General features: G+C 36.3%; 1 protein-coding gene across 1 annotated transcript in view; it reads left to right on the top strand.

Annotated features, from left to right (window-relative positions):
• Positions 1-5397, top strand: part of LOC131440619 (uncharacterized) — a 57203-nt gene extending 51806 nt beyond the window's left edge. The window contains exons 8-9 of the mRNA XM_058612058.1: positions 2876-3021; positions 4688-5397. Of these exons, the coding sequence (XP_058468041.1) occupies positions 2876-3021; positions 4688-4948 (407 nt within the window). The 3' untranslated portion in view covers positions 4949-5397. The remainder of the gene's footprint in view (positions 1-2875; positions 3022-4687) is intronic.
• Positions 5398-13631: the final 8234 nt, after the last annotated feature.

Raw genomic sequence — 13631 nt, 5'->3', positions numbered from 1 at the left:
GAACTTTTTTAAACAATAAAACGCATAAAATTTGCAAAATCTCATCGGTTCTTTATTTTAAACGTTAGATTGGTACATGACATTTACTTTTTGAAGATAATTTCATTTAAATGTTGACCGCGGCTGCGTCTTAGGTGGTCCATTCGGAAAGTCCGCTTTTTTATCGACAAATTTTGTTCAGCGATGAGGCTCATTTCTGGTTGAATGGCTACGTAAATAAGCAAAATTGCCGCATTTGGAGTGAAGAGCAACCAGAAGCCGTTCAAGAACTGCCCATGCATCCCGAAAAATGCACTGTTTGGTGTGGTTTGTACGCTGGTGGAATCATTGGACCGTATTTTTTCAAAGATGCTGTTGGACGCAACGTTACAGTGAATGGCGATCGCTATCGTTCGATGCTAACAAACTTTTTGTTGCCAAAAATGGAAGAACTGAACTTGGTTGACATGTGGTTTCAACAAGATGGCGCTACATGCCACACAGCTCGCGATTCTATGGCCATTTTGAGGGAAAACTTCGGAGAACAATTCATCTCAAGAAATGGACCGGTAAGTTGGCCACCAAGATCATGCGATTTGACGCCTTTAGACTATTTTTTGTGGGGCTACGTCAAGTCTAAAGTCTACAGAAATAAGCCAGTAACTATTCCAGCTTTGGAAGACAACATTTCCGAAGAAATTCGGGCTATTCCGGCCGAAATGCTCGAAAAAGTTGCCCAAAATTGGACTTTCCGAATGGACCACCTAAGACGCAGCCGCGGTCAACATTTAAATGAAATTATCTTCAAAAAGTAAATGTCATGTACCAATCTAACGTTTAAAATAAAGAACCGATGAGATTTTGCAAATTTTATGCGTTTTATTGTTTAAAAAAGTTCTCAAGCTCTTAAAAAATCACCCTATATAATTATAAGAGTAACTATGACGAACTTAACTTTTCGGTCAATATCTTTAAAAAGTTATGTCAGGTCTGCTGATTTTTTCGCGAGATGAAAACCGAATACAAATTATCTGATTGATTGTAATGCTGTATTTCTGCAACTTTTATGAAAATATTGTCATTTCTGCAAGTTTTGTGTTCATTTCAAACAGATAAATCTTGCACAACTTTTTTGTAAGTTTTGAATTTTAAATCATTGTTTTTCTAAAACTGAAAAAAAACTAAACACACTGACCAAAAGATTCATGAGACAGCCAAAACTATGCGGACTTAGCAGAAAAATATTTTACACAGCAAGGTTCTTAATTCGGCTTATCATTTTTTCCTTGCGGAGAAAAAAATCGGTAATTGAAACATGAACAAGTTGGTGATTTGCTGCACAATTGTTTTTGATGTACATAAAGTTGTTCTACAGTGATTTTCCCGGTAGTATTGTGAAACTTAACAGTGATAAGTTGTACAACCGATATTAATATATTTTAAAAACCTTTCTGAACATATCTAACATAAATAACAGCTCTAAAACAATTGTAGAACATCTTGAAATTTCAATAAGTAATGAAGGGAGAGGTGGGTATAGCGTGCGGTACATATTAGTGCGCATCTCATTGTTAGTTCCTGTTAATGTTTACCACTATTTACTTACAATAAATATTAAGATTTGACCCAATTAACTTTATTCGACTACGTTTGAAATTCTCTATTAATTTTATACCAATACGACAGACGGAAATATAAAATCTGTCATTATAAAATAAGCTTTATATTTATTTCTAATAGAACCACTTTTTTTGGTTTCGTAACAGCTTTTCGACCCAAACGAACTTATCATCGAGTATTCCGAATATTACGGAAAATTCGAGTTTTCTAATACTACGGAAAATTCGTTGTGCGCATAATTGTGTACCACTGCGCACTATTACCTTACCTTGCACACTATTAAGAACATTTATTTAGTCGCAACATAATAATTGTAATTGTTCATTTGAGGAAAGTGAAAAACAAGGTTTTATGTTTTCGTAGACGTGTTTATGATATTAATTAAAGTAATATTTTATTTGTAATACTTCAAAAAGCTTAGGTTCGCACAAATCGCCACCTCTCCCCTATGTTTAATGGTCTTCAAACGAAAGGTTTATATACGGACCTCTCCGCTGTTTTTGATAAATTAAATTACGCTATTACTATCGCCAAACTGGACCGACTGGGCTTCGGTTCTAATATTCTTCAGTAGACTGAAACGTATCTCTGCAGCCGTCGATTGCGGGTAAGGTCGGTGATAATGCGTCTAAGGAGTTCTTTGCTTTTTTTGGTATTCCACTTCTCGGACCACGGATTTGCCTCCTGTATTTCAAAGACGTGAACTTTTTATCGGATTATCGTTTGCCGACAACCTGAAGTTATTTCAAATTATTAGGACAACTCGATCATCAAGCCGTAACAAGCTTATAACAAAAACATGTTTTCGTAACAAGTGCTGATACAAGTCTGGTCTCGTTAGTAGTTAAAGTATCAAAATTTTATAACAAGTATCAAATTGAAAAATAATTTAGATACGATAGGTTGATCGGGAACTGAGGATGTAATATTTCTCCTGAGTTAACTTGATGTTTTTTTTCGGATTGGTGCGAGATTAGCCGAAAGACATTAAATATCAACAAATGCTCGTTTATTACGGAAAAGAACACATGTGTCCAGGATCTTGGGGTTGGGTAAACATAAATGCTCGCACTCGAGCTCTTCGCAACAACAGCCTCCTTAGAATGCCTCTACGCCACACTAATAATGCAATCAACGGCACCATTATTGGTTTCTTTTATCTAGTATTTCATGGAGTGCCCCCTCCTTTTGCAAACAACGTAATAGATTTAAACGTACTAGAATTGTATTTGCTTTTTAATTCTAATAGTGATCTTGTTTATTATATTTGTAATAGCTCTTGGTTCTCTATGTGAAGAGAATGGTATTCGACCACATTGGTTGCTGTGGCTGACGATTGCACTAGCTGTGCTATTTCTCATCATGTTGCTGATGAACATTTTCCTTTGTACAGCAATGAGTTGCAGTTGTGCGAGAACTGAGGTAAGTTAGCCTAATTTAATACTGTACGACAGACAACCACCATATGAGCAAGTTTTCAAGCGATTTATTAATTTTTAGTTTGACGTAAAGCCGCCATGACTATGTTCATTTTTTGCAATGACTGAGCGGAAATATATATTGGAGAAGCCAAGTGAAAGAAAAACTAACAGAAAAGATGAATTTTTGGAAAAAGATACGTTCAGAGACAGGACTCGAACCTGCGTTCTTATGCATTCCGTGCATACGCGCTACCATTTCGCCACTCTGATCTTGTTTTAGCCACTGCAAAACTCGAAACAGACACAATAGCAACGTACATCGAACATGGTCTACATCCTGGCCGTCTCACCCGACCGATATCTCACATCCAAACATCTTCTCTGTTCATCAAACACTAGTCCTCTCGCTTTATACCTATTTCTCCGATCAAGCATTGAGTAGGAGAGTGTATTTATAATCGCTTGTCACCTTCCTAATGGTGCCAGTCGCTGGCTGGACATCGTCAGCGACAGACCCCTATGAAGGTTGTATTGATTGTCTGCCCTTTCCTACCAGAAGCAGATTGTTACGGAAAATCAAACCGCAATTGTTTTTAACGATTTATTAACGATGTCCAGCCAGCGACTGGCACCATTAGGAAGGTGACAAGCGATTATAAATACACTCTCCTACTCAATGCTTGATCGGAGAAATAGGTATAAAGCGAGAGGACTAGTGTTTGATGAACAGAGAAGATGTTTGGATGTGAGATATCGGTCGGGTGAGACGGCCAGGATGTAGACCATGTTCGATGTACGTTGCTATTGTGTCTGTTTCGAGTTTTGCAGTGGCTAAAACAAGATCAGAGTGGCGAAATGGTAGCGCGTATGCACAAGAACGCAGGTTCGAGTCCTGTCTCTGAACGTTTCTTTTTCCAAAAATTCATCTTTTCTGTTAGTTTTTCTTTCACTTGGCTTCTCCAATATATATTTCCGCTCAGTCATTGCAAAAACTGAACATAGTCATGGCGGCTTTACGTCAAACTAAAAATTAATAAATCGTTAAAAACAATTGCGGTTTGATTTTCCGTAACAATCTGCTTCTGGTAGGAAAGGGCAGACAATCAATACAACCTTCATAGGGGTCTGTCGCTGACGATGTCCAGCCAGCGACTGGCACCATTAGGAAGGTGACAAGCGATTATAAATACACTCTCCTACTCAATGCTTGATCGGAGAAATAGGTATAAAGCGAGAGGACTAGTGTTTGATGAACAGAGAAGATGTTTGGATGTGAGATATCGGTCGGGTGAGACGGCCAGGATGTAGACCATGTTCGATGTACGTTGCTATTGTGTCTGTTTCGAGTTTTGCAGTGGCTAAAACAAGATCAGAGTGGCGAAATGGTAGCGCGTATGCACGGAATGCATAAGAACGCAGGTTCGAGTCCTGTCTCTGAACGTATCTTTTTCCAAAAATTCATCTTTTCTGTTAGTTTTTCTTTCACTTGGCTTCTCCAATATATATTTCCGCTCAGTCATTGCAAAAACTGAAGTTTTCAAGGAATCTAGGCACGTTTATAGCTTATACCTAATGTTATGCTAAAAAAACTTCTAGCTTATTTTGATCGTTTTGAAATTCATTGAGATATCCTTAATCTCACAATATTCACTTATTATATATTACAGATCATTGAAAAGGAACCATCTATCATAGAGGAGTATGACCCATATCGAAGTTGGCATGGTTCACAATATGGATCTCGTTACTCATTGCATGGTCGCGATGGAGGACAAAATAAAGGCTACACCAGTGGCGGCAGTACGATACACTCAAACCGATCACTTCCCATAGACTCAGATCACTACGCGATTGTGCACAGCCGTCCAGGATCAAGGCACTCGGGTATACATAGCCATCGACCACGAGGTCCCCCGAGTAATATATAAAGTTGATGCAAATCGAAATTTCACACGATTCTATTGCGCTGAACATCTTTATGTCTACGACAAGAATTATAACGGTTATTCTGTGCAACCTTTGCTACATTTTGTACATTCGCAGTTTTCCGACTATTAGTAGCTTATGTAGATTAAACTAATCTTTATAGTTTATTCATCACGATATAATTGGCTGTATGTGCGGATTATTGATTGAGTTTTGGAAGAAGTCAAACTTAAATACAAAATATAACTCTAACAAAATCTTTTTTCCAAAATGATTGTGGAATTCTGCTAGAAGAATTCGTAATAAATTTAATTAAGAAAAACAATTCGTTTTCAGGAATTCCAATGAATGAAAATCAATGTAAATGAAATGGAATTGAGCTAGTTGTTCAAATCAATGGACTTAAATTCATATAATCTGAAATTATAGCATAGCAGATCTATTGTCTATATTTTTTCGCTCTTGCTCCATTTTTCGCCAGCCAGTTTTTTCAGTTTGATTGTATCGGTGCATGGGGCGGTTTTTATTTAAAGAAAGTGTTACCAACGCCGACAAACTTAAACAATGTTTCAAAATCGCATTGACATCGTCCGATCAGTATATTTAACTATTCCAAACTTGGTAAGCATTTACATGATATTGGAGTCTTTTTTGCATTTGTATTACGTAGCATGTTCAGAACATACGCTATCTTTTCAGTATTCCTTATTTCGGTCATTAGATCGTTCCTTCTTCAGTTCAGTGTTTGACATTTTTTAATTGCCTTGCTGTTCCACCCTATTTGCTGTTCAGTTTTTTCATACATGGTGTTCTCTCTTCAGTTAACCACCTTGTAAAGTGAAAATAAAAGTAAAAAATTCCAAATAACATCGGTTTGCAGTACCACGGTTTCTGAGATATTCAGTTGTGAAGTTATTGTAGCATCGCACTTATTTGTATCTTTTTTCGATTATAGACGTTTTAACCTAAAGGCCACTCACTCGCCTCTTCGGATCAGAAGAACTTTATGGTTTATGGTTTTTTGGGTTCGGAGGAATCGAACCTAGGTTAGCTGCATGAAAGGCATCGACTAATTCATCATGCTATACCCGTCTCCTTAAACTGTATCTAATAAATGGGAAATAACTTTTGATTTTGGTAACCTACAAACCTGAGGCCACATCAACTCGAAACGAATAGTTCCTCGTTAGGACATTTGTACGAAGTTGTAGATACCACTTGGTTGCATATTGTCACCCCCGGTTTCGTCGAAAAATAAAAGGTTATTCAAATATCTATCCATTGATGTAACGGAAATTGTATGTTTTCTTTTTCGATCTAATGTCTGATAAACTTAAAAATTGATTGGGAATTTTTCTGTACTTTTTTGTAATATATCCAAAAATAACTTGTTGACTGATAAAAAACAGTTTCGGGTCATTTGAAAATTTCCCTACTAGTTCATATCTTCCTAAAATTGTATGTTTTCTTCCGGAAATTGTATGTTTTCTTTTTCGATCTAATGTCTGATAAACTTAAAAATTGATTGGGAATTTTTCTGTACTTTTTTGTAATATATCCAAAAATAACTTGTTGACTGATAAAAAACAGTTTCGGGTCATTTGAAAATTTCCCTACTAGTTCATATCTTCCTAAAATAACTTAACTTTCGTTACATCAATGGATGAGCTTTTAATTGCCACCAAAACCAGGTTTGTAAGCAAAGCAAAGTCTTGGCATTACATTCCTTCTGTGGGATTTTGCCTGTTTGTTTCAACAGCCTTCGCAGCTGATTCTTTGCGTACTACGATCCTACTGGCACTATGAATCCATGTCGGGTTCGAACCAGGTTTGTAGATTATCCAAATTATAGTTTATTCTACATTTATTACATACAACCCACGCGAGGATAAAATTTCCATTCCGAAATCCATGTGAAATTCAGTATGAATTCTGAATCACTAAAGCCGATTCCAAATGAATTAGGGTTATTGTACCAATTGTCATCTCATTAGTAGAGTCGCCATGTTATTTTGTGGGTTGTTCGACTTCCAGTTAACGAATTGTGATAAAATTAAATACAACAACTCCGGTTCTAAGAAGCAATACCGTAGAAAAAATAGTTCGACGATTGTGCGATACTGTTTAGCGATGCGAGAACTCGAAACGAATGCATCTATTTTCATTTTACCCTTAGAGTCAATGGAATGGGCAGAGACAGTAGATCTCACTCTAACTTATGGTTTGAGTATATGAACATTTTGAATAAAGTCAAAATGGTGCAATAATGTCAATATTTCGTTTTGATGTAATAATATGTGTTAGTCATTTTTGAAAAATAGAATAATATTATTAATACAATTTTATAATGTTGGCATCGATTGAAGATCACATGAAGTAAAACAACCATGCATAACGTGTCTATCTACGAAAAAACTATTTTAATCCACCTAATGGTGCTATAAAGCCTTACTCATATAACTCATGTTCGCATTCATATTGCTAAGGGATTCTAAAAAAACTTTTTTTCGAATATTTCATAAGAACAAAATAGTTTTTTTTTTGGTACACATTAGCATAATCTTTTCAATTTCAAACCGTTCTTATAATGTTTGAGCATGGATAAGTAACTTTTGGGGCTTATTTCAGCAAGGCTTGAGTTGGTTGAATAAATCTTTCAAAGTGAATAGTAAGAAACTTTCAGAATAACAATTTTGTACGATCAATAATGCATCAGAATGGTTATAGTAACTTTTTATAGAATGATAACCACGAAACAGCAGTATTGAATAAATTTAGCGAAAATGGTAAAATTAGCTCGAAGCTTCTCTAGTATTTGCACGACATACACGTTTTAAAAAATTTCATTGACAATTTTTCCAATCATTGTCATTTTGCATTCCGTTTTCCTTGTAAGATACTGATCAAATTTCATTGATAAACATGTTATACATATGTGTCTGTCTAAAAACTGAACGTCTTTTCTCATTTTTAAATCAATTACTTACCAAATGCAACGGATCTTAGGATACTGAAAAGATGACAAAACTGCAATAAATTGAGATGAAATATGAAATATATTGTAGCAGGTACACGTCGAGATTATTGTTTAAACTCGAATATGTAAGAAATATCACATCAAAAAGTTGAAATCTTCTGAATACACAACAGAAATCAATTGCCATACCATTTTATCACTAAGCATTACAATTGCGAATTAATTACCAATGCGTCAGCCTCGAATGAAAAATTGTTACGGAAATGATTACATCCCATTCGGAATATGGTCGTTGGGCATACGATCGTTTGGCATACGGTCATTTGGCTCAAGTGTAATTTTGCATAAGTACGTTGGACATAAATGTTGTTTGGCAGAATTAAGAGGTGTAGCTATGTTCAAATTCCTAGATTACTCATAGTTTTCAGTAGATTGTGCAAACGAGTTACAGGTTACAGATAAAAATAAAATATACATATAAACATATAATTAAATTGATTTATGTATTATGCCAAATAATCTCATACCAAACGGGCGTAATACTAAATAAACATTATGTCAAGTTACTGTATGGTAACTGAGTTTTATGCCAAGCGACCGTAAACGCAATGTCCGAATGTCAAACAACAAATCGGACAAATGACCGCACATCGTTGTGAAGTGTACATTATGCACATACCATTATTATTCGATTTCATGATAATTTTTCGAGTACATTAAGATGTATGACTGGATAATATAAGCTATCAACTAACAGATAATCCAGTATCTTTTGGGAAATCACATACCTTGGCATACCATGCCAAGGCAAAATTGTTTTTCAGAACGTAGTAAATCCAATTTAACCGTACACAATTCACCACTATCTGACACGTTGTCTGAAATGTTAAATGTAAAAATTAAAATCATGACAATAAGATACAGGAATTTTATGACATTTTGACAAATAAATAATAAAAATGTAACACGTAACATTATTGCGTATTTTTAGTTTCGTTGACATTTATAACCATTTTTATTTGTTCAGATTGTATAATATAGCATCTGTAATCTGAATCGAAAAGCAGAACATGTAATTGAGTTATATAATTTGAAATAAACATTGTAAATAACTAAATATGTGAGACTCTTAGACCATCTTGCGGAAAAAGTTTCAAAAACGAAAAATATGGAGAACTAACGAACTTGAAACGAAAGATTTCAATTCTGTTATTGCGATAGATGCTTAAATTCACAAACACATATAATATTTAGATCAAATTCAATTATTTTTTATCGATTCCATTTTGAACCATATTAACGCTATTAAGTACGTACCGCACATGTTTCTATTAAATTTAATGCTTTTGATACAAATCAACTGTGTTATTGGATTGAACTCTCAGATTTTGTCATCACCAACCGATCACAATTTTGTTAATGAAGTTTTGGAATACTAGAAAACTTAAATTCATATGAACTTGAATGAAAATTATTTTTAGGTAAATAACGTCAATCTTACCGATATAATTCTTTGTTACTTAATCGATTAATAAATCTGAATAACAAAAACTTTAACCAATTTTCAATCAATGGTTTTTTTTTGTATTCCTAGTTATTATTATATCCGAATTCCATATACATATTAATAGTTTTCTGGGTGATTATGATGGTCCCACCTCATACCTCTACAAAAGTGTGAGCTGAACTAGTTATCAAGATAATAAAAAAATTATAGCAAATATCTGATCCAGTGGAGAAAATGGGGGTTGGTAAAGTCAGAGACAAAACTGAATTAACGAAAATATGAAAAATATTGGCTCGCTGAGCTGAAATTGAGCACGATATCTACTCGAACGCGTTTCAAATAGAGATTAAATTGGGACATAATAGCAATAAATATTGTGCAACCAGTTTATCAAGGTCGCGTGCAGAATTGAAATTAAAACATTCTATATCATTCAACAAGTTATTTTCAAACAAACGTAATACCTGACTTTTTGATTGACACAAAAAATATGATCAATTCCTGGAAAACTTATTGGTAATTGTATACATTTTCCATTTTCACTTGGAAATTACTCAGTAAAAATTTTAGCAACACTGCACCGTTGCATCTGTATTAGCACTAATAGTATTGTTGTTGTACCGTTTATTTCAACAATGTCACGTCATTACATTCTCACATAGTCACTTTTTCACAGTCACTATTTTCACAGTCACAATTTTCACAAAAGTGTATCAAACGTTATATTACAGATACGTATTTCGGAATATTATTTACATCCTTCTTCAGTGTATCGGTTTTATAAAATAAGGATGTAGCAACATGAGTCAACTGAAATAGATAAAATCGTTATTGCATATAATCATCGAATGGCAAAAGTATAAACCGGTACATCGGGATGTCACACAGTGCACGAACTGTTTGAACTACGGCCATGGAACAAGGAATTGCCACATGAAAAGTCGGTGCGGAAAATGTGCCGAGTCACACAATACCAACGATTGCCTACTAGATGACATCGCAGAAAAATGTGTGAACTGTGATGGCGACTTTCCATCTACTAGCAAATCGTGTCCCAAACGTGCTGAGTTCACAAAAATTCGACCACAGGCGTCCCGTAAACAATCAACGCGCAAGAATGTTCCACAGAAGGATGAAATTAATTTCCCACGGCTCTCACCGAAGAGGGATGTTCCGAATTTGCCGCCACTTCCTCGCAGCAATCCAAAAGATTCAGCCGCTGGATCATAAAAAGAATCTTCCTCAAAAATCCCTCCTGGATGGGGCAATAAGCAACCACAAGCGAAGGATGGCTCTGGTGACTTATTCTCTGCTGAACAACTGATCGTCATTTTTGAAACAATGACAACCAAACTACGAAACAGTAGAACGCGGTTAGACCAAATCAACGCCTTAGGCAAATTCATCATCGAATATGCAATGAGTTGGTTGTAGTAAATTGGAATGCTTGCTCACTCAGGAGAAAAACTGCTGAATTGTCCGAGTTTCTTCAAGAGAAGTATGCCGATATTGCTATTTTAACTGAAACTCATTTTAAACGTGAAATTTCTATTTTTATTTCCATTTACATAACTCACAGTCTCGACAGTACAGCTACCAGAGGAGAGGGAGTTGCCATTGCCATTAAACGATCCATTTAGCACAGGCTTCTGCCTGCCTTTAAATTGCAACTTATAGAAGCCATCGGCATTGACATTACAACGACGATGGGACCCATCATCATCATTGCAGCGAACTGCCCCAAACATATCTTCGAGATGGTACATGTGCATCATTGAATCGAGATCTGACTATGCTCACTCGACAACAGAACAAATTCATCATTGCTGTGGACCTGAACGGACAGTACAACATCCTCGCTCCGGATCAACCAACATGACTTTCCAGATCGGGAGTTCATTCCATTTTTGGATATATTTATCAGCAGCCTCGTCATAGACAGCTCTCCGGTTGTCCAATGAGCTCTCTTTCGACCACTCTCCAGTAATATTGACGTTAGGATCGCTAGAAACAGTGTTTATTCAACCTCGGAGGAACTATTATCGCACCGACTGGGTCCAATTTCAACAAATCGCCGACCAACTTATTAACATTGATTTGCCACTAGATTCCCCGATGGAAATCGATGCGCCCCGATCCAGCATTCAATTACAGTCGCTCGTGATAGGACGTTTCCAGTCCAAGAAATGATAACTGAGCTTCGCAACAGGAACTTCCAGCAAAAGCTTCGAGAAATTCTCCCACATTCAAAGCCATTCTGGTCCTTAACGAAGGTGCTTAAGAAAAAACCGAAGTCTAATTCTCCTCTGATGTCACCCTAGGACGCAGCTGAAGGAATACCTTTAATCACACCAGTAGAGAAGGCAAATGCACTAGGCCAGGAGTTTGTGTGATCATAAAGTTTAGTACTCAACATTGTTAGTCCACATGAAAGAGCCGTTGCTGATAGCGTAGCTGAGGTTGACCAATCAGACAGCTTGGTTCCTGAGGAAAATAGAGTCACTGCGAATGCGCTGATGGCTATTGTGAAAAAATTCCAAAAATATGAAGGCCCCCGGTTTCGACAATACATTTAACATTGAGCTGAAACATATGAGTATTCGCTCCTTTATTTTCTTAGCTAAAATTTTTTACAGGTGCTGGGAGCTTGGCTACTTTTTTCAATGTGGAAGTTAGCTAAAGTTATCCCAGTTTTGAAACCGGGGAAAGATCCTTCCTTTTCCAAGAGCTATTGTCCCATCAGCTTACTCTCTGCCTTATCCAAGCTGTTTGAAAAGTTAATACAAAGGCGAATCCTTGCTTTCGCAGATGAACAGGATATATTACTGGAAGAATAGTTTGGGTTCCGGAGAAAAGATCCATCATCCACCAACTCACAAGGGTTAACAACATCATCCAGCAGAACAAATCAGTGTCCAAAACGACTACCATGGCAATATTGGATTTTGAAAAGACATTCGATAATGTATGGCACGATGGCCTGGTGTTTAAATTGTATCGGTGTAATTTTCCGATGTATTTTATTAAAATTATCAAAAATTATCATGCAGATAGAACATTCCAGGTTTCTCTGGAAATACCCCAAGGAAGTATCTTAGGTCCCATCCTATACAACATTTTTACATCAGACATCCCACCTCTTCCGGGTGGTGGTGTTCTGTCACAATTTGCTGATGATACTGCCATTCTTTACGAAGGTCGTGTCATTAATGCTCTGAAGAATAAACTACAGACAGGTCTGGACGCTCTAACTGAACATTTTTCAAGCTGGAAAATGATCAGACGAATGCCGAATACGATTCGGTGATGAGGTCATCCAATGGTCCAACGAAGTTATCTATCTAGGACTTACCTTTGACAGACATTTGATATTCAGGTCACATGTTGACAAAATCGTTCAAAAATGCAGCATACTCATTACACTCTTACCAGACGCTACCTAATTTTGAGTCAAAACCTACCCAAAATCAACTAAAGGGCATCTCCCCAATTTTGTGTAATGAGTGATGACTTCAAAATTTAGGTAAATGTAAGTTTAGTACAGTGTTATGCCATAACAAAGGACGCTACCCATTTTTACCGATCAACTCAATGTTTGAGTAGATAACGACCTAATATTGGGTAGCTTATAGAAGAGCTCGACAATGAGTGATTTTGCCTCAAAAAATAGGTAGAAATGATTTTCAGTGTAGGTCTCTGTATCCGCTGATTTGTAGAATATCTAAACTGTGCCTGGAGAACCAGATGGCTGTCTATAAACAAATCATCTACCCCGCAATTGAATACGCAGTCCCTGTTTGGAGGGGCTGTGCACGAACACACAAACTTAGGCTTCAGCGCATTCAAAGTAAGATCTTAAAGATGATTCTAAATCTACCCTTTTGAACAAGGACTAGTGAAGATCTCATGTACTTCACTAGGCCTCCCTGGAAATACTAGAGCAAAAATTCGAACAATACTGCACGAAATTTGAAGAAAGGTGCTCAATCTCTATAATACAAATAATTCAAAATTTGTACGTACGAGGTCTGTTCAAAAAGTACCCGGAATTCTCATTTTTCTAAAAAAATATTTATTTATTCGTCTACATCTATATGGTCCAGGGCTTGTATTGTGAATCCTCAAACGAACGAAGCAACAAAAAATATCTGCTGTGAACACTTTGCTTGACATAGCTGAATGAGAGACCTATATTAGAGAG

Source organism: Malaya genurostris, chromosome 1 (genome assembly GCF_030247185.1).
Source record: "Malaya genurostris strain Urasoe2022 chromosome 1, Malgen_1.1, whole genome shotgun sequence".
In the NCBI taxonomy this organism is placed as follows: Eukaryota; Metazoa; Arthropoda; class Insecta; order Diptera; family Culicidae; genus Malaya; species Malaya genurostris.
This window is presented reverse-complemented; position numbering and strand designations above follow the sequence as displayed.